Genomic DNA, 26,716 nt, shown 5'->3' on the forward strand with positions numbered 1-26,716 from the left:
GTTAAAAACTTACTGTTCAGCACAATGCCAAACCATAACTTCAGAGACCCAATGATGAAACACGCTACCTACGTACTTAAAAAAAATGGATTCAAGGTGAAGAATGAGACGCAGTCAGTTAGTGAATTTGTTTTGCTTGATTATGCATATTTATTACTAGAGTTTTTCCCCTCATTTGGAGGGAGTGGGGAAGGAGACAGCAAGATGGGATAGAGAGAAAATAGATGTGTTAACTGAAAAGAATTAAATTAAATTAAAAAAAAAACTATTGGTCAGAAATTGGACAGGAGCTGGTGTTCTTAGAAATTGCCCAAATTTTTGGCTCCATTCTCTTATGCAAGCACCCTTATTTGAACCATCAAGGTAGTTGCTTTTATTTTCTAGATTAAGAAAACAAAACTTTTCATTAGAGATATTTGTTGAAATGAAATCGCAACAAATCTATTTATGCGTAACAACCCGTATTTTTTTAGATTTCAGTTCGGAACTTCAAAGTTGTTCCACTCATCTTTTTCTCATAATCTGCATCAAATTTCTCATTTTGTGCCACAGTGAAGTAGTTCTTCCAGTCACCAGCAATCCCTGAAGACCAAAGAAAAAAAAAGTAGATGAAAATACCAACCCTCTTGTGAGAGCTTTGAGGAGGAGGAGGGGTCAATGATAATTGGAGGAACCAGATAATATTTTAAATTTTTTTTTTTTTAGGCATTTGGGGTTAAGTGACTTGCCCAGGGTCACACAGCTAGTATGTGTCAAGTGTTGGTCTGAGGCCGGATTTGAACTCAGGTCCTCCAGACTTCAGGGCTGGTGCTCTATCCACTGCGCCACCTAGCTGCCTCTCAGATAATATTTTAATAAATGTTAGCAATTACTTCTGGCCATCACATTATGATTAGAGGAAGAAAGTCATGCCATCTCTCCTTAGGTTGAAATGAGAGGAAATAAAGTTCAAAAACGGTTGAGGCAGCTAGGTGGTGCAGTGGATAGAGCACTGGACCTGGAATTAGGATAAGATATGAGTTCAAATCTGTCCTCAGATGCTAGCTCTGTAATCTTGGGCAAATTACTTATCTCTTTGCACCTCAGTTTCCTTAACTGTAAAATGAGGCTAATCTGTCTCCCAGGATTGTAAAGTGCTTTGCCAGTCTTAAAGCACTATATAACAACAACAACTACAATAGTAATAATAATGATGATGATAATAATTCCAGTTCTCCTGCTTATAAGATGTGTGATCTTGGACTTGATGCCCACGGGCCTTAGTTTCCACATGTACAGAATAAGAAGATTAGACTGGATGACCTTTAATTTCTCTTCTCAATATAAATGTTTAGATTTACGCTTTCAAACTTATTTTTTAGACTTTTCAAACTTATTTTTATATTTATTTATTATCTCCAAACTATTTGGAGAGGTAGCTTCTGTAGTGGATAGAAGGTCACTTTGGAGTCAGAAATAGTTGTGTGACCATGGACAAGGTATTTAATGTCTCAATGCCCCAGACAACTCTTTTAGACTATAAATGACAAATCAGTGAAGCGTGAAACTGTATTGGTGGAGGGTCTTTCCATGCTGGGAGTTCCCCACATTGCTAACATTGTAGATCTGAACCAAAAAAGTTAAAAATGGAGATATTCACCTTTGCGCATAAAAGGAGAGATACTATGATCCATCAAGGTGGTTGGTAGTAACCTGTAATTCACCAAGGAGTTATCTTTCATTGTTTCAAAGGAGGTGAGTTGGACAATTCTGTCCAAGGCCTCTTCATCCAATTTCTTTCCTAGGAATTCCATTATCTTCCGAATTTCCCTCTTTGGGTCCTATGGATGGAGAAAGACACCTTGAGAGATAAGAAAGGTGAAGGTCCTCGGTAGTATGGTGAACTAAATTTAAGCCAGTTAAACAAAAGGTCTGTGACTTTAAAATCTGTAACTCCTTCTAATTTCTACTGTTAATTTACTGACTCCAAATATACATTTGTTTGACCAACAATGTAAGTATTTGTCAGCGCATTTGATTCTAAGTCATGTGGATTCCCATAGTGAGATGATTATTCAACAACCCTTATTAAGCTTTATGGACTTGATACGTTTAATTCGATCTTCAAATCTCAGCTGGGCCACAAAGTTACACAATGATAAAAAAGGGGAAAAATTAATTAATTTTTTAAATTAAAAATTAATTTCAAAATTTAATAAATGTCTATTGGATTAAAAATAATTAGAAACCATTTTGACCTACGATGAGTGCTGCTTTTGGAGATGGAATGCACATTGCATTCTCATTTCAATTATTCTGCCTTCCATAAGGATAAGCTTCCTCATTTTCTTCTACTATTAATGTTTTAGGAAGGCAGCCAGATGTGGAAGAAAGCTGGATGCAATCAGAGCGGTTCAGTGGAGAGAGAGGGGGCCTGGAGTCAGGAAGACTGGGGCTCAGATCTCGACTCTGACACTAGCTCTTTTTTATGTTGTTCCTATTTTATTCTCTAAGACACATCAGGATGGGGAGGTCTTGATTTGCATGTGAATTGGATGTAAGTGAGGCAGAGTCATGCCTCACTCTTTCCTCCAGAGTCATTGGGGTCCAGTGGCAAGACATAGGTCAGGATGACTGGCGATGGCTCCAGTGGGTCTCTAGTGGGAGATGTTGCTTGGCCTTTTACTAGTTATGTGACCTTTGCTAAATCACTTAATCTCTCTAAGCCTCAGTGTGCTCATCTATAAAAGGAGGGCTTTGGACCAGAGGTACTCAGATTCCTTCTAGCTCTAAATCTATGATTCCATGAATTGAATCAGGAGATGCATTATGGTTCTGTCACCTATTAGTTGTATAAGCCCAGGAAAACCGTATCGAGTTCATTTAGTTTACTAGAGGTTTGAGATAGACATTGACATCCTCAAAGTCACACAAGTGATAAACATCAGAGTTGGGATATAAACCCAAATCCTTTGATTTCGAAGAAGTCAAGTTGAAGAATTGGAAGCAAAAACTGTCCTGTGGGGTTATCATATCCTCATTGGTACCTAATCGATTATAGCTGAACCTTCTACTGGACACAATTATGCATACTTAATTTTCAAAAACTAAAATAAGATGGAAACCACTCATTCAACAGATGTTTGTATTGAAGGCCAGAGGTTAGTATGGATCTCTTGCATGGAAGAACCTTGGTCACCAATTTGCCTATTTCACTTTGGATGGACTCAACCTCCCATCTCGTTGGTATGAAGAGTATTAGTTGAAATATATCGCTGTGCCAGCTCTACCTCTTTTATGTCCTCATAGAACAGATAGAGTATGGGGTGATCTTTCTTCTTCTCCCACCAGCTTGTGACATGTTCATACCAGGAACCATAGGCCACTATGTTCAGAAAACAAAATAAAATGGAGAGCGGAAATATATTAGAAACATTTCAGGCTAGACATGTGCCCACACTAGATTGGGATCTCTAGACATCTAATGAAGTATGCCAGTAATCTGCTTTAACTCTGGATATGAAAGTACCGAAGGAAGAAGAAAATTAGCTTTCTCCTACCCCCCGCCAACTTCTTCTTGATGATTGTGTGATTGTGAAATCGAGCATCTAGTTATAGGGAAAGGGAGATGACTAGAAGTATTGGTTACAGGTTTAGTAGAGGAACATAAAGAAAAAGAAAGAACATGGGAAGATATAGAAAACCCATCAAGGAGAGAACAAAGAAGATGAACACTTAAGAGGGCAAAGGCCATGGAATCAGGAGGACCTGAATTCAAATCCTGCCTCAGGCACTTAACACTTACTGGATGTGTGACCCTGGGCAAATTGTTTAACCCCATTGCCTAGCCAAGACAAACAAACAAACAAACAAACAAACAAACAAACAAAAAAGAGGGCAAAGACTTAGGTGAGATCACGGTGATAATACACAGCATTTACTGATCACTTTCGGATCTACATAATACTTTTGCCAGCAGCAGCTTTTGTGACTCTTATCCCAGTGAGTTTGTCTTACTTGCTTTGCTTACCATTGCCAGACATAAATTTCTCCAGGTACTCGGCGAATGTGCCTGGCTCGGGGTGGAACTTGTTCATTCTGTCAAAGTTGTAATAGGAGACTGCCACATCCTTGGCATTCCGAGCCACGTAGATTATCTGTAGGCAGGCAGCAGAGGAAAGAGGCATTATAGGGAGCAGAGCCAAGAGTGCTGAGGAGTCCTTTCAAACCTGTGGCTAAAAGCGCCTGAGCTTTGGGAATGGGAAAAGAAAAGATCAAAAGCCATCGTTTTAAGTGAGCCAATGTAGGGTGAGTACATGGTAGGCACTTAATAGATGTGGTTTTCTTCCCTTCTTGGATTTTCTTTATAGTGTCCTCACCCCAGCCTTCTTCATCTTCCCCCCATCTCTTTTTCAGCTCTCAAGCTCCATGAGGGCAGGGACCATTTTTATTTCTGTTTGCATTTGTATTCCCAGAACTCAGCACAGGGCTTGGCATATAGTTAGAGCTTAATAAATGCTTGTTGACTGATGTGAAGTTGAAATGCCTGGTCAGCAGTCCCACAAATCTCCCAGGAATTTTCTTTTCCAGGAGAGTAGAAGAGGAGTTTCATGTTTTAAGTATCTGTCAATGTGGGTTTCTGCAACTTTTGTATTTTAAGCATTTCTTTTGTAGTGAAGGAAATAAATAACAGTCCTATATCTGATATGTTTTGTGCATTGGGTGTTTTTCTAGAAGGGACGCTGTTAATTATTCAGAGACTCTAAACATGAGCATCAGAGGTTTTCTACTTGGAGGCAAGGGCATAATGAGGCGGAGAGTGTGAGAAAAGTCTAATCCCATTCCTTAATTGGTCAGACTCTGTGATGATTGAACCCAGTCTTGCATGAGGCAGCTAGGTGGAGCAGTGGTTAGAGCAATGGACCTGAAGTCAGGAATACTTCAGTTCAGCTTGACCTCAGATATTTCCTAATTGTATGACTCTAGGCAAGTCACTTAATCTCCAAGCCAGGGTTGTGGTCAGGATAAAATGAGATAATATTTGTAAAGTGTTTTGCAAATCTTAAAGGTTGGATTAGCTGAGTCATGGATCAAATTGAGGTCATTCAACCTGATGGAACTACAGGGTGGGGGCCCTTGTTTGAAAGCAACCGAAGGGGGTCAGAAAGCTCCTAATATTTGTCCAGCTGAGGATCGGAGGTCCCATCCCGGTGGTCTAAAAACGAGCTTGTCTCTCTTGCTCTCTGGGCTTCCTGTTTGACTCTGCCCTTGGGACTCCTTCCAGAGTGCACGGGGGCAGGGATTTCTCCCTCCTCTCCAGGAACAGTAATGCAAATCAACAGCACGTTCTTTCTTTGCTTGACAGTGGCAGACGTGCTTGCAGAGGCCAGGAAGTCAAGTTCAAGGACACTGTTCCTGCACCCCAGCATCTTGTGTAAAGAAGAGGGGGTGTTGTGGAGATTTTAACTCACTAGGCAATGTGGTCCCAGAATCCAGCCTTCTGGCCGGAGAAGCTTGTTCTCCTCTGGAATATCTGCCTTGGTGGTTTTGGTAACCTCAAGATTAAGAGTTTCTGAGTTTGAGAATTCAGGAGCCAAACCCTGCAGAGAATGGAAATTTCTGGACGCAGTCCGCTCTTGGCAGACAGGAGGGCAGTGCGCAGAAGGCTGCCCAGAGCCTGACTTACAGAGCAAAACTGGGGAGCTCATTAGGCAAGGCCAACCTCAGCAAGTTCCAAAGTAAGTTATCGCCTTCTTGGGGGAGTCCAAGCCAGGGACTGGAGATGCTAGTTTTCGTACCGGTCACAGTACAAAGCTGAAGATGATTTTTACATTTTAAAACACAATCAAACGTTATTTTAAAATGTAAAAAACCATTTTTAGATCACTGCCAGTGCAAGGACAGGTGGCTGGATGGATCTGGTCCATGGGCAATGAGCTTCCACTCCTGACTCAAACCACAGTTTGGTACATGGAATCCTGCAGGGACCATGGGAAAGAGGGACTCCCCAGAACGACAGAGGGCTGCCCAGATAGCAGAACTGATAGACTTTGTGTGAGAGCCATATCTGCTATGTAGGCTTTGCTAGTTTCCCCCCCAAAGGGCAGGGAAACCTCCTGGAGACTGGATTGGTTTTTTGGTTGCCTGGGGCATAAAAATACCTTCAGCCATGGTGGGTGGTCTATATCCCACCCAAAACATCCTGCTGACCAGTTTTTTGTTTTTTTTTCTGTTTGGAGATGTTGTTTAGTCATCTTCAATCATATCCAACTCTTCATGACCCCTTCTTGAGGTTTTCTTGGCAAAGATATTGGAGTAGTTTGCCATTTCCTTCTCTAGCTCATTTTACAGATGAGGAAACTGAGGCAAACAGGGTTAAGTGACTTGCCCAGAATCACACAATTAGTAAGTATCTGAGGCTGGATTTGAGCTCAGGTCTTCCTGATTCCAGGCCTGGCACTCTTATTTGCTGTGTCAGGTAGCTGCCTGCTATTTGGAGTTGAGTGGGGCTGTTTGTACCCGCCTCCTTTCTGAGTGTTCTTTTGATAACTATGGCTAAGCAAACCATCTTTTGTTATGGTAGATGGCCTACAACTGTCACATTTCATTCCAATTCTGATTCTGAAGCACCGGATCAGCTGGAGTCAGACCCTGACTACAATAGAGACTATTGGTAAGCTGCCCCATTCCCATGTTTCTGTATCTGTTTATGGGTTCCTGGGAGTCCTTTGTATCTTATTCATTTTCTCTGGTGTGAAAACAATGGCCGTCCCACACCTAATTCCCATATTAGGCATGGAGTACTTCTGTAGGAGATGAAGACCTCATTACCCACTTTTAAGACAGCTTAGACATACCTATGCTTAATTTGGAATACTTTCCCGGCTTAAATTCAGATAGAAACAATAAGCAAAGAAAAGAAAATGAAAACATTGATGCTGAGGAAGTTAGGTCCCAGGATTGGACGCCATCGATGTAAACCGAGGAATCTCAGGGACAGGGTGGAACATGGGTCACACGTGTAAGCTTCTCGTGGTCAGGGACTATTTTTGTTTTTCCCTTTACACCCCCCAATGTCTGAGAGACAGAAAAAAGAGAGCACCAGCCTCAAAGCCATGAAGGCCTGAGTCTAAGTCCTGTTTTGGACACATCTTGGCCATGGGACTGTGGGCAGGACATGTGACCTTGACGTTCTCTAAACATCTCTCTAGGACCCTCACTTGCCGAGAAGGTGGTGAATTGCATTAGTAAAGGGAATGCCTATACTAATGATAATAAAGGTATAATCCCTTTCCCTCTCCACTGTATTTTATACCCTGCCTTGAAATGGTAGGAATTTAGTAAACGTCATATTGAATCAATCAATGTTATTGATTTGAGCAAAATTATTTGCACATAGCCCCAGCTAAAATTCCACCTTCTATAGGAAGCCTTTCCCAATCCCCTTTGATTCAATGGATAATCTCCAATTCATCTTCTCTAGTTCTTGTTGGCATATAGTTACTTACATGTCTCCACCATTCAACTGTGGTCTCCTCTAGAGCAGAGACTGCCTTTTTCCTTTCTCTACATCCCCAGCACTTAGTGCAATGTCTGGCACGTAGTCAAGACCAACATTTAGTAAGTTTTGTCTTTAAAGTACTGACCTTTGTCACCTATCACTGAACATTACTTTTCTCCCTGCTGAGAAATTGAGTCACATAGGTGAGGATTTAACTTGAAAACTGGTAGAAAAATAAGCTGAAAGTAAAACTTAGGTTACTGACCTCGCTATGTCCTTAGGACTGTGGGTAGGGAGAGGAGGTGGATGATAATACAAGCTTGCGTTGTCTATCCATTAACAGTTTCCAAAGTACTTTCACACATAGACCTCTGAGGTGGGCAAGGCAGGTGCTATAATCTACCTAGGCCCCTGGTCTTCTGTCTCTTCGTCTGCCTCGAAAGAGTGTGGTTACCTTACAGTCGCTCTCCCAGAAATTCTTAGGAAGGAGGGCAATTGGCAGGTGACTCTTCACAAACCGAGGAGATGGCATCTTTTCTAAATTCTCTGTACCTGGGAAAAGTCCATTCGATACATGCAGAAATTAGATTTTCCTCTTGAAATTTCTACCATCTTGTCTTAACTGATGGCTTTCCTGTGACTTTCTGAAAAGTATTGTCTGCTTGGGAAGACTAACTCAATCTCTGGTTGTCTTTGCCTTTTCTTGTGCTGGAAAAGGCTGGGATGGAACCCCCTCTCCCTCCCCCCTTATTGTGTCAACTCACCAGAGGACCACTGAAAACAGAGGCTGCAGCTGAATGAAAGGTGTGATTGTGTCTTAGAGCACCTATGCACAGTTGGTTCCCTTTGATGGTCAAAGAACTATCTCAAGATTACGGAAAATGTTTTTGTTTATAGCATCATCTCGGCTAATATGACCCCTCCTGGGCAATATGGAGTAGTGGACACAACACTATACTTGGAATCAGGAATATTTGGGTTCATATTTCCCGGCTTGTAACCCTGGGCAAGTCAAAAATGTCTCTTGGTTTCAGACAGCTCTATGACTGCACAACATTGCAGAAGACTAGTTTCAGAGACTGAGGAGTTGAATTTTGGACACTGAAAACACGTGTTGTTCAGTCATTTTTAGGCACGTCCAACTCTTCATAACCCTATTTGGGGTTTTCTTGGCAAAGATACTGGAATAATTTACCATTTCTTTCTCTAGCTCATTTTACAGATGAGGAAACTGAGGCAAACAGGATTAAGTGACTTGCCCAGGGTCACACAGCTAGTAAGTGTCTGAGGCCAGATTTGAACTCAGGAAGATGAGTCTTCCTGACTCCAGGCCCAGCACTCTATGCACTATGGCGCCACCTAGCAACCTCCTGAAAACACTGCAGGTCCAAGTATTGTATACCCTATCCTGCAAATAATTTGTGCAGAAGTATATATTCAGAGTGAACGTGGTCTTGGTTTGAAGGCAGGAATTCCTGGCTTCAAATTCCACTCTCTTACTATTTGACTTTGGCAAGTCAATTAATCTCTTTGAGCCTCAGTTTCCTTATCTGTAAGATGAGGGCGTTGGACTTGATCAGCCTCGAGTGGCCTTTCCAGCTCTAGATTTATGATTCTGTGATATACTAGGAAGACCAGAAGTACATTTTCCAGGTCCATGCATTGTCTCTTCTGCAACTCCAAGTAATGTATACGGAGGCCAATACTATGGAAAACAAATAATATGTTTCCCGTGGACCAGTGTGTTTCATCAATCGAGATAGGGTCTGGAGCTGTGATTTTTTTGAAAGGGTCTTCCTCTCTTGCCTAGGCTGGAGGTGGAGGCAGCCCTCATGGGGCTGATGAGCATGGAAGCTTTGTTGCTCCATTTTTCCTCTGTGGGCTGGTTCAACCCTCTTTGGCAGCCTGGTGGAACCTCCACTCCGGGGGGCTTGCTTTGTGGGTGCTAGACATTGCAGATGCTCTGCCACAGTCAGAACTTCCTAACTTAAGGGATTTGAGCCTCTCCGATGGCCTCAGTCTCTCCTGGGGAAAGGACCATAGGTGTTTGCTACCACACTGACCGTGAACCTGTGATTTCATAGGGCGTTGCTTCTCAAACTGTGGACCTTGGGCCCTTGGGAGTTCCTGGAGACCCTTTTAGGAGGGCAAAACTATCTTTGTATCAATAACAAGATGCTATCTGCCTATGAAAATACTCCTGCTATTTCCAACAATACATTTGTTTAAGGCTGGATTTTCTTCAGCCAAAATAAGATTGCAACAGATTGAATGCAAAAGCCGATAGGAGTGTCCAGCTTCTTCTGTTAAGCCAAATATTAAAGTTTTGAAAAAATATGTGAAGCGAAATCACTCTTCTCATTGATATTTTTTGTTATTTTTTCCATAAAATAAATTATTTACATTAATATGTGATGGGTTCATTATTGTTATTTTAAAACAAATTAATAAATATTTTAAAATTTTATCAGTTTTAACTTCAAATACAGTAAATATTGGTAGAGATTATATAACCCACATAAACAAAAGCTTTTTTGGGGCCTCGATAATTTTTAAGAGTATAAAGGGGTCCTGAGACCAAAATGTTGGAGAGCCACTGGTACAGAGAACTTCCTGGTGAGAAAACTCCCTCTACTCATGTAGTATGTGCCTTCTCTCCAATTTATATAGTCTTAGTAAGTTGCCATGACTCTAGAATATGGAGAAGTTTAATGACTTGTGCAAAGTCACAAAGGCAGGATTTGAACCTAGTTCTTGACTTTGAGGTAGATCCTCTGTCTACTAAGTCACACTACCTTTGTTTCCTGAGTGTGCTTTGAGGACAATAATTACAAACATAGTCACCTGCCTGTGTGGTTGCCTAAGGCAGCACATTATGGCATGGCTAATTAGTATTAGGGCAAATGTGTGTTTATTGGAGGATATTCACTTAACCTCTGTCTGCCTCAGTCTCTTCCTCTATAAAACAGAGATAATCATAGGACCTACCTCCTATGCTTCTTGTGAGAACCAAAGGAAATAATAACGGTGAAGCTGGCACAGAGTAAATGCTATTATTAATAAGATAACATTTGTAAAGAGCTTTGCAAGCCACTATTCCATCATCATCATTAATTTATTATTATTATTATTATTTCAAAAGCTCAACAGAGGGAAAGAATGATAGTGAGAGAAGTAGCAGTCAATGAGAAGAATAATGAAGGTGAGTACAACAGAGAAAGATAGTTCCATATACACCAAGCAGGGGGAGGAAAAAGCCTGAAATCTGTGGGCTAAGGGAGAAGTGCAAGGTAAACAAAAAAATAATGATGATGATGACGAAGATGATGAAGAAGAAGAAATAGTGACTTGTAAAATGCTTAGACATATTATCTCATTTGGTCCTCACAGCAACCCTGGGAGGTAGGTACTATTCTTATTCCCATTTTATAGATGAAGAAATTGAGGCAGACAGAGGTTAAAATGACTTTGCCTTGGATCACACAGCTAATATATGTCTGACGTCACATTTGAACTCAAGTCTAATTGACTTCAGAGCCCTGGGGCAAGAGAGGCAAAGACAGCGATGGTAGTGATGGTGATACAATCAGTAATTTCCCTGTAATCACAGACTGTAATAGATGGGAGGTTCAAAAATTGTCTTTCTTTTACTACTGGTTTTCTGGCCTTGGGCAACACATTTAACCACTTGGACCCTCAGTTTCCTCATTGATTAAATGAGGATAACAATACTTTGACAATTGCCCTAAGTTAGTGCGAGATTCAGAGAGGATAATGTATGTGAAAGTGTTTTGAAAAATATAAAGTATTTTGCAAATGTAAATTTGGATATGTCAATAGAAATGTGGTAGCTAAGTGGCACAATGAGAGAGTGCTGAGCCTGGAGTCAGGAAGACTTGTCTGCTACTACTACTACTACTACTACTACTACTACTACTACTACTACTATTACTACCACTACTACTACTACTATTACTACTACTACTACTACTACAACTACAACAGCAACTACTACTATCACTACTACTACTATTACTACTACTACTATAAATAACACTACTACTTCTTCTACAACTATTACTACAACTACTACTATTACTATCACCACCACCACCACCACCACCACCACTACTACTACTATTTACTACTGCTACAACTACTATTACTACTACTCCTACTGCTATTACTACTATTTCTATTATTACTACAACTACTGCTATTTACTACTACCATCACAACTACTACTACAACTACTACCACTTACCACTACTATGACTACTACCGTTACTACAACTACTACTATTGCTGCCACCACCACCACCACCACCACCATGACTACTACAATTACTGTCAGCAACCAAAGATCATCTAGAACTTAAATGGCAAACCCATGGCCGGTGGGTTGAGTTGTTGCCCTCAACACTCCCAAGTGTGACCTGAACTAGATTAAAATGTAATTGGGACATATTTGACAAAATAAATAAAATTACAATAGAACACAAACAATGTTTTTTTTTGGGGGGTTCTGAATTCCAAATTCTCTCCTTCCCCCAACCCTTCCTCCACCCATTGAGAAGGCAAGCAATATGATACCCATTATACAAAACATAGGTAATGTTAATATCTGGTTTTCCAAGTCAATGGGTGGCAGCAATGACAGGTTAGTGGGCCTGTTTCTATTTTTTAGAACAAAAGACCGAACCTTTCAGTAACTTTGTCCTTGAGAAAGATAATCATAATAAATAATGATAATAGCTAGCTAGCATTTATATAGTGTCTAAGGCATTGTGCTACCTCATTTGATCCACACAATAACCCTGGGAAATAGATACTATTATTATTCCTGTTTTACATATGAGGAAACTGAGGTTAAGTGATTTGCCCACAGCCACACAGCTAGTAAGTATCTGAGGCTGGATTTGAATTCATATCTTCCTGACTCCAGGCCCGGTGATCTTTCCATCATACTACTTTACCTGCCTAGAAAGATATAGATTCATTAGTGAGTTTTCCTGGAATAACTGAGTAATAATGTTTCTATCGGGACAGGGTGAGATTTGAAGCTAGGAGAGACCTTAGAAGGCATCTAGTCTAACCACCCAATTTATAGAGGAAGAAAATGATTCTGAGAAACATAAAATGATTTGTTTGGTCAAGAGCTAGGAAGGGGCAAGTCTAGGACTCAAACCCAGGTCTACCAGAGCTCAGTAGGGTGTTTGCTCAATTACATTCTCCTGCCCCCGTACCCTGCTCCCCCATTCCTTTCCTTAAAGAGGAAAAATTTGACATATACCTGAGGGAAGCGTCCCAGGAGCTGCTGATTCCATCATCGGGACTCGTTGGACAATTGGGATTTGTTCCTGTTTTTCAACAGACCCATCGTTTTTAATTAAGTCCATGATTTCACTCACCCATGTGGTACCTGAAATAAAGGCAAAGAACAGTACAGTTATACATTTGACTTGCGTTCAAGGGTACAAGTGGTAATGAGGTACTCAGGTGACAGTAGAGGTTGGACTGGATTTGGAGTCAGGCGGAACTCACTTTGAATTCTGCTTCAGACACTTATTAACCATGTAACCCTGGGAAAGGCACTTAACTGCTTTCTGCCTCAGTTTCTTCATCTGTAAAATGTGCTTAATAATAGCACTTGCTTCCCAGAGTTGTTGTGAGGATCAAATGAGTTAATATAGGTAAAGCACTTTGCAAACCTTAAAGCTCTATGAAAATGTTAGTTATTGTTATAGTTATTTTTGTTTTATAGCAGTCATTGTTAATAGCAGTCAGTAAGCCAGTAAACTTAAACTTTTTTTATTAACTACCTATTATGTGCCTGGCACTGTGCTAAGCACAGAGGATACAAAGAGAGGCAAAAGACAGCCTCTGCCCTCAAGAAGCTCATGATCTAATGTTTGTCACCATCTAATGTTTTGCCTGTTGTTTGCCATATCTCACAGGGTTGGTGTGAGGATGAAATGTTGTTGTTGAGGACAACTAGGTGGGGCAGTGTATAGAGTACTAGGCCTGAAGTCATCTTCCTGAATTCAAATCTGGCCTTATTAGCTGTGTGGCCCTGGGCAAGTCACCTAACCTATTACTTGCTTCAGTTCCTCATCTGTGAAATGAGCTGGAGAAGAAAATGACAAGCCACTTCAGTAGCTTTGCCAAGGAAACCCCAAATGGGGTCATGAAGAGTCTGACAGGACTGAACAACAACAAAATTATTATTATTATTATTTCATAATTGCATCAGAGCGTCACAAAATCAAGTGCTTTGTGAAGATTGAAGGGAAAAGGTGGTGGGGTTAAGGACATATGCATTTGAGGCAGACATCCCTTTTAAAGACATGAGACTCACCAGACTTGGGATAAGTGATTATCCAAACATCCTCTGGCCTGCACTGGAACTGCTCAACCCTTTCCCAGTTTGTTGTAAAGGCATAAACCATGGGGTAGCCATGGACAGTCGCCCAATCACGTCTGATGAAATCTGGAGAAGTCATTCTAGTGTTAGATGTTGGGCGTGTCGGTTGTAAAACTGAGGAATCAAACCAGAAATTGTGGTCAGCAAAGCATTATGAACAAAAGCAGAAATTCACGGAACATTGAAAAAGAAAAATGCCATCATCTTTGCGGGTCTTGCTGAAGAGAAGAGGAAAGGATGCAAAGCTAGGTTGAATTCAGGTCAGAAGTGGCCATGTGTAACAAAAGCAATGTGAATTTTTTCCTGCAGACTTCAAAGTGAGAAGCCATGGCATGACCCCAAAGAAATTGTGATCGAATAATCAGAAGGTGGAAATCTTTTTTTTTTTTTTTTTTTTTGTGAAGCAATTGGGGTTAAGTGATTTACCTGCCCAGGGTCATACAGTTAGTAAGTGTCAAGTGTCTGAGGCCAGATTTAAACTCAGGTCCTCCTGACTCCAAGGCCACAGCTCTATCCACTGTGCCACCGAGCTGCCTCTAGAAGGAGGAAATATAAGCAGGATTCTCTCCTCCCCTGTACTGGGGCATATCTCCAACATAACCATATCTACTCCTTACCCAGGAGTAATCACACAAGTTTAGGAGAAATCCTTTAAGAACTCTGAGATAATGAGAGAAGAAATAAAGCAGAGATTAGAGGAAGTGGGAAACCTCACTACTTGAGCCTGCAGAAAAAGCTAGTGTTGAAGTCAAACTCCTACTTAGTTAGGAAAAACATTCTCCCTTGGCTAGAATAACCATGCCAGATAGTGGATAACACTGTAATGCTCAGATCTCTATCACCTGCCAGTCAGGCTTGGCTATCAAAGCTTCAGATTCAGGAAGGGAGGACGGAAAGTCTTAGGCCAGAGAGAATAAAGAGGCTGCCTCAAGGTGAAGATGGCGTCTGGGATCTAGAGAAAGGTTCCCCAGACATTAAGAATGCAGAAAGTCCCCATTCTTCCACGTGCACATTACAACATCCACCTCCCCTGCCACCTTCCCTTCATTATTTTGCTATGCATTTCTTCTCCAAAGAAGAGATATTTTTGTTATAGAAACAGATGGAATTGGGAAGCTTTTCCCATATTCAAAAGGAAACGTAGGATTGTGAGGTCAGTACTGAAAGTTTAAGTCTCTGGAGACTTCGTGGACAAGATTTCCATTGCGTTTAGTGTGCAAATGAGTATTAATTATTCCAAGTGAGGATACTGTTAATGGAGACTGGGGCCAGGCTAAAGAGAGGTGGGGAGGATCACGTAGGCCAGGCCACCAAATAGCCTATCGATGTGCACCCTATGTTTTGGATGCCCCAGAGTTGCCATGAATTCAATAGATCTAAAACAGAACTCATTAACTTTCCCCCCAAACCCTCCCTTCTTCCAAAATTTCTTATTTCTATCAAAGGCATGGCCATCCTGTCAGTCTGCAAGGTTTGTAAGCTCAGCATTCTTGTTTCCTCACTCTTCCACACCCCATGTAACCAACCAGTTGCCATATCCTGGCATTTCTATCCCTAAGACATCTCTTGCATCTGACCCCTTCTCCCAATTCACAGCTACTATCTTAGTTTGAACCAAGCCCTCATTGCCCATTACCCGAATTCTTCCAACGGCCTCTGAATTGGTCTCCCTGATTCCAATCTGTGCCTACTCCAAATTCCCAAAAGGTCATATCCAAAAAAATCCACGTCTCATTTTGCACCCTGAGTCCATTTCCTGTTTATCAGGATGTGGATTTGCTTTAATCCTTTGGAGATTGTAGTTTGGGCTGGAATACAGAGTGAAAAGAAGCCAGACATGCTCATGTGTGAGCCTGTGTCTTATTTCATTCTAGACCAGTCATACCATTAATGAAATTTGGGGTGGGTTTTGCAGTTTTTCGGTTGTGGATGATCAAGATTCAATAGTGGGTCTTTCTTTGGATATTGGAGCTGGAAGGGACCTTAGAGATCACTGAACATAACCTCCTCATTTAATAGACTAGAGAGCCAAGTTCCAGATAATAATAGCGAACGTACACACATATTATATACATATACATATACATATACATATACATATACATATATATATATATATGCATGGGGCAGCTAGGTGGTACTGCAGTGGATAGAATGCTGGGCCTGGAGTCAGGAAAACTCATCTTCCTGAGGTCCTATCTGGCCTCAGGAACTTACTAGCTGCGTGACCCTGGGCAAGTCACTTAACCCTCAGTTTGTCTCAGTTTCCTCATCTGTAAAATGAGCTGGAGAAAGAACTGGCCAACCACTTTAGTACCCTTGCTAAGAAAACCCCAAATGGGGTCACAAAGAGTCAGACATGACTGAAATGACTAAACAATAACATATGCATATAGAAATATATGTGTATATATAGATGTGACATATAAATATATTTATAATGTATTACAATATTTTATATAATACATAAACATTTTGCATTTTTTGCATTTGAGTTCTACAATAACCCTGGGAGGCACCTGCTGTTATTATCTCCATTTTATTGATGAGGAAACAGCTTGAGAGAAGTTAAGTGACTAGCTCAGTGTGATATAGCTTAGTAAGGACCTGAGTCAGGATTTGAACTCAGATCTTCCTGACTCGAAGTCCAGTGTTCTATCTGTTATGGTGCCTAGCTGCCCTCTGGAGTGAGGAGAGGCTGACTGAAAGTCTGATCACCAACATTTCAGGGGAAAACTGGTATTAGAATTCAGGCCTCATGACTTCCATTCCTATGCACTTTCTCCTGACTTTTAAGTCATTTATTTGTTAATGGAATAAATCGTTGATTTCTGCATAATTAGTGGCTTTGTTTGGAGAACTGTCTTAAGAGTTTCAGATGTTAATAGAGGTTCTTAAGTTATCTCTCATATTTGCTTTGAAGGTTTTATAGGGCAATTCTTTTTTTTATTTTTTATTTTCATTTTTTAGTGTGATTCTTGCTAATATTATCTCACATCTCTACGGCACTTTGGGTTTACAGAACACTTTCTTCACAACAGCCCTTTGTGGTAGGTGGTACAGGTGTTATTTGAGACTGGCCACCATAATTCATCTTCTACTCACTGCCCTTATAGCTAGCAAATTCCTCGCACCTGTTACCCTCCTTGTCCCACTTAATCACCTGCTGCCAAAGAACAAACTCTTCCCTAACCTACCTTCCTGTGCTCTCATCCCCATTTTTATCAACTCTACTCTCTACTCACTCCAACTTTGTCCACTCCTTCCATGCTGCCCTCTGGAATTCCTGTGCCCTGGTGAACAAATTTCCCTTCATTCTGGAACTCTTTCTGCCCTACTCCTTCTATTGATTTGCTATCACCGAAACATGACTTCTCCCAGAAATCACTGCATCCTTGGTCATCCTTGCCATTACTTTTATTCACATCACCTGGCACATTGGCCCTGTAGGTAGAGTTGGAAGACTTCTTGCTCTCCGCTGTCACGTGTAGTTTCTCCTTTTGCTTTCATTGCTCAGTAATTTCACCTACTTTGAAGTTCACTCTATGAAAAATTTGTATATCATTTAAATCCTGTTGGCTGTTGTGAATGTGGCCTTATACCATTTGCCATGGGGCAAACATATTCAGTGTCTGGCATGCTGTTTTCCTTTCCTCCTCATCTTCTGCCCTCCTACTGATGCAGTTTAGAGGTTTAGGGGTAAGGGGACCCCAACATCACAACACGTGAGTCCTGCCCAAAAGAATTTGACCCAAGCCTTCTTTCAGCCAAAGAAAAGGTTTATTAGAACATCCATCATATTGGGTAGACTCTTAAGGAGTCTGAACATTAGTAAGCTATTGGCTAGATTTTAAGAATCTGAGCCATGGATAGATTATAAGAATACCAGCATCTTAATGGAGACAAGGTGGACCTTATATATAGAAAGACTGTGGGAGGGACCTAGGAGTGGCCAGTAAACTGGGGTGAACAGAACTCCTGCGACCTGGACCTCATGGCCTAGGGAGAATGAAGTCTAGCTAGGATTAAGGGTGGGAAATGGGGGGGCGGGGAGGGGTGATGCACCATACATAGGGAAGTAAAACAAAAGAAGGCCAGGCTAGATTAACAGAATGGGAAGATTGGGTGTAGCCACAATGAAGGCCAGTCGATGGGATTATAGCCCCAGGAGAATGCCAGAGATCTGGACAAACTGGAAAGTCCAGGGTTTTTCCTTTCTGGGGTCTAGATCCCAACCCCATCACTACTAGGAGATTTCAACATACACATTGATGCTTTCTCACACTCCCCAAACTGCTAATTCCTTAATCATTTTAAATGCCGTGACCTGTTCCTATGCTCATTTTCTACCACACACAGATATGGTCACTCTTGGGATTTCACCATCACAGTGTTCTACTTTCCTCATTAAAAACCTCTAATAGTCCTCTCTTACTACCCTAACTCTCCTTCTACCTCACCCCTCCTAAATTTATTCTTCTCCATTGTCTTGACCTCAATTTCCTTTCTCTCCTTCCCTTTACTTTCTTAGACCATTACCATGTTCTGACTTCACTTTTCTCTTTTCCTACTCTCAACCTCAATGACAGCCAATTCAACTCTACATCTAATTGTACTCTTGGATTCCTCAGCCCCTTTGTCTAAATACTGCCCATTTCTTGCCAGACCCTAGCCCTGCATTATTTTCACCAATGACTTCCTCCACTTTACTCATTTGATGCTGAATGGAGTCCGAGAAGGTCACTTAACAAGACTGACTGGATTACATTATAGATTTATGGGCCCCAATTACAAATAGGCTCTCAGCTATAAGACAGTCCTTTTATCCCTCCCTAATTGATTCTTATCTCACTAACCACAGAAGCTACTCCAAATCTCTTCTCTCCTCCAGCCTTCCATATTTTCCCTTCACCACATTCTCTTTGTTGAGGATCTAACTTAACTGAGAAAATTGTCATCATTTGCTGAGAAGTCCTTTCCCCCTTCTCTTCATCTCAAAACCCCTTCACATCATCCTCCATTCTGTTCTGCTTTATCCCAGTTTCTGACAATGAAATGGTACTTCTCTTTGCCAAGGTACTTCGCATGCTCTCCCATTTTCTCCATCCAATTGCCCACTCAATCATTTCCCTCTGTAATCTTTAACCTTTTCATATTTATTAATTCCTTCTCTACTACCTTCAATCATCCCCAAGTCTCTCCCATTTTTTTCAGATATGACCGATGTGTTTGCTTTACAACATTGTACTTATTCAATTCATTGAGGGTTCAAGGTTAAGGGTATTGTTGTTGTTGGGAAGCAACAGTGATATAAAAAAAGAAAAGAATATCAATAAAACATTTGGAAAAGAAAGGAAAGCTATATTGTGTTGCCAATATGATACTTGAAGCATTTCCAGTTTGGCAGGACTTGCAAGAGCTTATCTCTGATGGAACCCTTTGAGAACTCACAACCCTCTCCTACAATGAAGCCTCAGAGTAGGATTTCACGGAAGAAAGACTGCTTTATTGGATAGCTTTCAAATTCAGATTCTCTGAAAGCATTTTTTACCCAACTGATGTTTTCTCTTGTTCAATTATTGCCTTTGATTGGCATGCTTTCCCATTAAAATCCCCTTCCCCTGAATAAATAAGTGCCAGATATTGTAACTCTATTCTACAACCCACTATGTGCCAAAGATATCCTAAATCTAGCCTAGCAATGTGCTTGTGTTCTGGAAGGCACACTTATAAAACAAGCATCCCATCTTTAGAGGCAACAAAACAGTAATAGAATGAATGTGGAGTCAGAGACTTTGGTTTGAATCCCAAGTCTGCCCCTTATGATCTGTGCTATTCCATAATTGATGAACATTCCCTCAATTTCCAGTTCTTTGCCCTCACAAGTATTTGTGTACATATAGGCCTTTGATCTTTTTGGCATACAGACCTAGTAGTGATATTGCTGGGTCAAAGGGTATGCTCAATTTTATAATCTTTCAGATGAAGTTCTAAATTATTCTCCAGAATGGTTGGACCAGTTCACTATTGCACCAACAGTGTACCTATTTTCTCTCATCTCCTCTGGCATTTGTAATTGCTGATCTTTCCCAGGTCTCAGTTTGTCTGAGACAATGCCCATTCATCGGTAGATAAATGATCAAAGGACATGAATAATCAGTTTTAAATGAAAAAATCAAAGGAAGAACAATAACAATAGTTGCTGATGGGTGTGAGGTGGTACCTTAGAGTTGTTTTTTGGTGAGACAACTGGGGTTAAGTGACTTGCTCTGGGTCAGACAGCTAGTAATTGTCAAGTGTCTGGTCTGAGACCGAATTTGAACTCAGGTCCTCCTGACTCCTGGGCCGGTGCTCTATCCACTTTGACACCTAGCTGCACCTTAAGGTTGTTTTAATTCGCATTTTTAATCAATAGAGATTAATTTTGTCAATTGACTACATAGAACTTTGATTTCTTCTTCTGAAAATTGCCTGTTCATATCCTTTGACCATTTATCAGTTGGAGAATGGCTCTTATTTTTATAAATTTGACTCAGTTCCCTGTATATTTGAAAAATGAGGCCTTTATCAGAGAAATTTGCTGTAAAATTTTTTTTGATATCACTTCATTGTCTATGGTACCTTTTAGCAAAATGTGGTTTCCCTGATTATCTCTTTTAATTAGGTCTGTTTTTGTTTTTGCTTTTGCTTTGTCTGAGGTCATGATTACTACTCCAGCCTTTTAAAAATTCAGGTGAGGCATGATGTATTCTGCTCTAGCCCTTTATTTTAATCTGGGTGTGTCTTTCTGTTTCAAGTGTGTCTCTTGTAAACAATATATTCAATCAGTTGACAAATCTTGGTTTTTATTTCTTTATAACATTTCTTACTTCTGACCCCTTCTCTCCATTTCAAGCCACTATCTCAGTTTATGTTCTCATTACCTTTATGGCCTTCTAATTATCCTTCCTGACTCAAGTTTGTGCCTACTCCAATCCACCCTCAACGCAGCTATCAAAGTGATTTGAGCTTACGTGAAGATCTAGCCACGTCACTCCATTTCTTGATAAAATTCAGTATTTCCCTATTGCCCTTTAGTATTACGTACAAACTTTTCTGTTTAGCTTTAAAATCCTTTAAAAATTGCCCCCAATTTATCTTTTTAGTTTCATTTGACATTACACTCCCTCCACACTCTGTGATCCAGCCAAACTACCCTTTTCTCTGTTCTTTTCTCACAACAAAGCTAGGGCCTGGGTCATCCTGTTTTTATCCTATTTTATAGATGGTGAAATTGATTCTCAGATGAGTGAAATGACTTGCTCAAAGTGACACAGCTTGTAAGAATCGGGGATGGGATTCAACAGCAGTTCAATTCAATTAATTAAACATCTCCCAGATACCAGGCACAGTGCTAGCCACGGGGCATACAAAGACCAAAAATCTCTGAAAATAGATTCTACCTGCAGAGGTGTGCTGGTAGATTTTTTAACAACCAGCTTGGGGTAGGGTTGGGAATATACACAAAACACACTTTTAAATTTAATCTGCATTATTAACATTTTCTCAATCACCTTCGTATGTCTAGACAATCAGCAAAATTAAATCAAGCCTTGATTTGTAGCCTTTGAAGATTTTTGGAATTTAACAATCAGCTTTTATGATTGGTTTTGATGGCTCCAGCGTACCACTGTGGCCTGTTTCCAAGGAGTTTACATTCTCTGGGGGGTGGGGGTGGGGATGGGGTTGTGGGGAATGACACATATACAGATTAGCAAAAAAAAAAAAACAAAACTCAACCCCAAAGTATATAAAAAGAATTTATGGTACATTAAGGCAACAGAATATTCTTCTGCTGTAAGAAATGAAGAATAAGATTAATATAAAAAAGTATAAAAAAACTTACATGGACTGATGCAAACTGAAGAAGGCAGCATCAAGGAAAAAGTATACACAATGACTATAACAATGTAAATGAAAAGAATAACAACCACAAAACAATTGAAAATAAATGTTACAAAATTACACAGATCAAACTCGGCACCGAAGAATAGATAAGAGAAGATACTTCCATTGCTTCACAGAGTGGGGGTCCACAGATGTTTAACTTTGCATGTATTATGAGCTTTTTTCAAAGAATTTAATTGGTTTTGCTGATTTTTTAAAATTCTTCTCCTTTTTTTTTAAAAAAAATATTCTTTGTTATATGAGAAAATTCTCTGGGAGGAGAAGAAGGAGGATTACAGAAGAAATTTAGGTGATGTAAAAACAAAAGATATCAATAAAATTTATTTTAAAAAGTAATACAAAGAAATTTTGAGAGAAAGAGAGCTACAGTAACTAACTAGTGGACTCAGGAAAAGCCTCCTAAAGAATCTTGGCTTGTTTTAGAAAGAAAAAATAAAATCCAGACACCATACATCACTGTTGCAGCACTTTGAATGTATTTAAACCTAATAATTAATTGGTACATCAGCCTTTTCAACTGCAGGAAATTGTTTTTGAGGAGGAGAGGTCCAGTAGAGTGATTTCATCAGTGTAAGGAACTCTCAGTGTGATCAGCAACTTCTCTATGACAATCTTAGGCAGAAGAACAGAAGAGAATAAGCTTACTATGTGACAGGCACTGTGGTAAGCACCTTGACTAATATTACCTTTTTTGATTCTCACAACAACCCTGTGAAGTGGGTGTTGTTATTGCCCTCATTTTACAGTTGTAGAAACTGAGGGAGACTGAGGTTAAATGACTTGCCCAGGACCACTCAGTTAAGAAGTGCCTGAAGCTGGATTTGAACTCGGGTCTTCCTGACCACGGGCAAGTCACTGACCCTGTTTACCTCAGTTTCCTCATCTGTAAAATGAGCTGGAGAAGGAAATGACAAGTCACTCCAGTATCTTTGCCAAGAAAACCCTAAATGGGGTCATAAAGAGGCAGAAATGACTGAAACACAATAAAACAAATCAACTTCCTGACTCTAGGTCAAGTGCTCTATCCGTGGTACCACCAGCTAGCCTAGCACCCTGAGATGTTAAGTGACTTGTCTATGCTCATATAACTAGTATGTCAGAGGTAGGATTCTAGTTCAGGTTTTTCTAATTCCAATGATGGCCCTGTCTCTCAACTCTGCTACCCTGCCTTTCCCGGGAAGGAAAGAAAAAAGGAAAACCCAGTGGGCACATCAGTCCATGGGTCATTCCAAGGATCTGAGATCAACATAAGCTCCGCTCTGTTCTGCTTTTCAGAGGGTAGTAGGGGCACCTAAGGACCAGAGTGGATTCTAAGGACAAGCTACAGCTGGGAAACAGGGGAACAAAATCAGGAACTCCTGATTAAATTACTCCAATATGGGACCCCCAAAGAGCTTGGGAACTTTTATTGAAACTCCTACAGCCAAGTGCTTTTTGATGTGGATCAGTTAAAATTGTTTATATTCTGATCACAATAGAGACATCCTTTCCTGTTTTCAAGATTCAGGGAGCAAAGTTGTTCTGAAGAAAATGTTACATTATGAATTCCATTCACAGCACTTCAAAACCCTGCTCTTGGAACGCTTCCATTTGTCTGGAGGCTGAGGCCCTCAGGTCACATTTTTTACATCAGAGTTTCCCTAAGAACCTAAAATGGAGAAAAGAAAATAACAGCATCTAACATTTGGGAATGTAGTGAGGAGCTTCTTCATTTAATTTTCAATGCAACATCAATGTTTAACTCCTAGAAAAACCAGGGCTCAGGCTATGAGTCCTCTGCTTAGCTTATATTTTGAAAGATGTGTAGCAAAGGTGAAAGAGGGACATTTTAATAAGGACAAATACTTGAGCCACTGAAGATATCTTAATAGAGGTAACACGATCATATTCCCATTTTAGGAATAACAACTTGGCAGCTCACAGACGACAAACTGGAGAGAGAAGAGACAAGCTACAGAGGTCAATTAAAATGCTACTGAAATGGTGCTGGTAAGAGGTAATGAGGGCCCAAAGACTACATGAATGGAAGGAGAAGCTGAAGAAACAGAATTGGTAAGGCAGCAACTGACTGGATATGCTTAGAGAAGGAGAAGAAAAGGCCAAGGGGAACTGCAAGCTTGTGAACCAACAAGTCTAGAAGAATGATACGTATACCTCAGTTCTAGCCCTGTTTCTGTTTATCTCAATCCATGATCCTCCTTTTTTTCCCGACTCCTTTCAGTTACACTTTGTCTTGACACAAATCTATAGGATTGGCTTCAGGAATTTTAGAGCCCAAGGACTGAGCTGAGTACTGTGAAAAAAAATGGTAGGGGAAAAGAGGCACGTTGGTGGGTGTGTTGGAAGGGTGTTGTTGGTGGTGTTTTTAATTAGTTTCAAAGGAGAAAGAAGGAAAGGGATTGTTGTAGGGGTAGTAAAAAGAGTCCTGGAGCACACAGATATTTCAATGCTGGTAAAGCTATAAATCCTGGAGCACACAGATATTTCAATGCTGGTAAAGCTATAAATTGGTCCAAACCATTTAGCAAGTTATTTGGAATTATGTGAGAAAAGTTACAAATCATTCATACCCTCTGATTCAGATATTCCATTTGTTGGATTCTGCCCCGACGAGATTAATGGCAGCAAAAAAAACCCCATGCATTCAATGATGTCCACAGCGGCATTATTTGTAATAACTAAAAAAAAAACTAAAAATAAAATGTCTGCCCAAGGATTAGTAAGTGGCTGATCATACTGCAAAGAAGGATGATGTAAAAAATTTAGAGAAACGTGAGATTAGTGTGAAGAGATGCAGAGTGAAGACAATATCCATAATACCTGTATCATATATTTTAAGGTTCTTTTTCACAAGATGGGATTTGGATTGAAATGTGAATATCATATATTTACATATTTTAATATAATATCCTATATTACACAGTGTAGTGGAACAGAAAAATTCTAGCACCCCAGACACCCGAGTTCTAGTCCTGACTGCCACTAATCATTTATGCCCAAAGTGCTTCACTTACATACGTGACAAATCATTTTCTTCCTGAGTTTTGTTTCCTTCATTTATACGATAAATTGAATAATCCCAAAGGTCCCTTATAGCTAGAAAAATTCAGGCACCGTGTGTCAAAGTTATTTGATGAGTCTAATCCAATTAATTAATTCAAATTATAGCTAGAATGGACTTTAGAAATCATCCCAATCTTTTCAAGTATGAGGGACCCCTTTTTCGAATTAAACCCTTCCACATAATAGTAGATGTGCAGTAGATATCCATTAAGTGAGGAAGTACTTGCCTAGATATGTACTTATTGCAAAAATTCTGGGGCCCAAAGATTGGGAATCTTTGATTCAGTCCAATCCTCTCACATTTGTCTAAGATCACACAAATAGTAGTAGAGCCCAGATTTAATCCAGTGTCTCTAATGCCAGGTGCTCCGTGTTCTACAGAATCCTACATCTGACAGCATAGGTGTTTAAAAAACTCAAGCATATAGTGAAGAAAGTCCTGAGTGAAAATAAAAGGACTTACCCTCTGGATCAAATATTCAATCTTTTCCCAACAGACAAGCCTTCCTTCCCTTTTCTTCCAGTTGCAGCCTATCACACTTCTGTTCTTGACAAATCAAACTCTGCGGTCAATTTCCACCCCACCCCAAAGAGATAAGAGTATTCCTGGGCACGAATCTATCATTCCCTTGGAAACCCTTGAACCATTTGGGGAAAAGCCCGTGGTAATGATTGAAGGGTAGACTTGGCCTACAAGCAGAACAGGAAATACCAGAACAGGAAGAAAACAGGAAGAAAAATATCCCGCATTCCCCCTCAAAGACTTACTGGAAAGAGAAAACAGAAGTGGGCAAATTCTGCACTGGCTGCTGCATAGGGAGTTGAAATCTAGAGTTGAGCAAGAGTTTCCTGGACACAAAACAGAAAAGGCTAGTTGGCTGAGAACTCATTTACAGTAGTGAGTGCAGAGCCTTGGTCAGGGAGCCAAGAAAGAAATAAAACATTACAATTCCAACAAGCAAGATTGGGCAAGTGATTTCTTTACAAGATCTTTTTGCTGCTTGTTGGAGCAAAAAAAAAAAAAAAAAATCCAGTGAAGAATGTAGCAGGGCAGGTTCACTCTACCTGAACTTTGTGATATTTCTATAGCACTATCTGACGGGGCTGGAGGACGCCTGGCCCAGCTATGCCTTCCTCACTGGTTGTCGTTGTTGTTTGTCTTCCGTTCTTGAAGAGTTCCATGACATCAGGAAGGTGACGTCATGACTTGCAAGTGAATTGGATTTAAGCAAGGCAGGACTGTGCAGAGTTACCAGTCTCACTTTCTCCTGTGGAGCCAACTGGGTCCAGGGGCCAGATATGGATCAGGATGACTGGAGGTGGCCCCCTTCCTCACTGGACAGCTGTATTAAAGCCAGTCCTTTGAGTAAAAATCATAGCATTTTAGGACCCCTGTCCAAACACCTATTACTTGGAATGTGTTCCATATATGCCCTCTTCCCCATTCACATTTAGGTAATGATTAATTTGTAAGATTAGCTCATTGTTACAATTATATGTCCAAAGCATGAAGCTGTACCTACTGTTTAAGGCAGTTATACTGCTACTAGGCCTATATTCCAAAGAAATCAAAGAAAGAAGAATGAGTATAAAAATACTTATTTTTTGAATTCTTTCATTTTTCATTTTATTTTTTCTTAGTTACATGTAAATGAAAATTTTAACATTCATTAAAAAAATTTTTTTGAGTTCCAAATTCTCTCTCTTTATATGAACTGATACAAAGTGAAGTGAGCAGAACCAGGAGATAACAGCAGTATTGTAAGATGATCAGTGTGAATGATTCAGCTATTCTCAGCAAT

At 40.3% G+C, this 26,716-nt stretch overlaps 1 protein-coding gene and 1 long non-coding RNA gene across 4 annotated transcripts in view; one reads left to right on the plus strand and one right to left on the minus strand.

Annotated features, from left to right (window-relative positions):
• Window positions 1–26,716, plus strand: part of LOC114037595 — a 139,717-nt gene that overhangs the window by 109,500 nt on the left and 3,501 nt on the right. For 2 of the 3 annotated variants that reach the window (XR_003568466.1, XR_003568467.1), the window contains exon 4: window positions 23,751–23,903. This is a non-coding gene — a long non-coding RNA (uncharacterized LOC114037595). Of the gene's footprint in view, window positions 1–4,985; window positions 5,718–6,562; window positions 6,653–23,750; window positions 23,904–26,716 lie in introns of those variants that run through there. The other variant, XR_003568465.1, reaches the window with a different exon arrangement.
• LOC114037593 (sulfotransferase family cytosolic 1B member 1-like) lies at window positions 195–25,800 on the minus strand. Its single transcript, XM_027854508.1, has 8 exons — window positions 25,378–25,800; window positions 13,839–14,018; window positions 12,774–12,902; window positions 7,935–8,032; window positions 4,010–4,136; window positions 3,270–3,364; window positions 1,640–1,820; window positions 195–582 (listed from the first exon to the last, which is right to left on the minus strand). Exons 2-8 carry the CDS (start codon window positions 13,981–13,983, stop codon window positions 470–472), a joined length of 888 nt encoding a protein of 295 aa, XP_027710309.1. The 5' UTR covers window positions 13,984–14,018; window positions 25,378–25,800; the 3' UTR covers window positions 195–469.

Source organism: Vombatus ursinus, unplaced genomic scaffold (genome assembly GCF_900497805.2).
Source record: "Vombatus ursinus unplaced genomic scaffold, bare-nosed wombat genome assembly UNPS02010461.1, whole genome shotgun sequence".
Lineage (NCBI taxonomy): Eukaryota > Metazoa > Chordata > Mammalia > Diprotodontia > Vombatidae > Vombatus > Vombatus ursinus.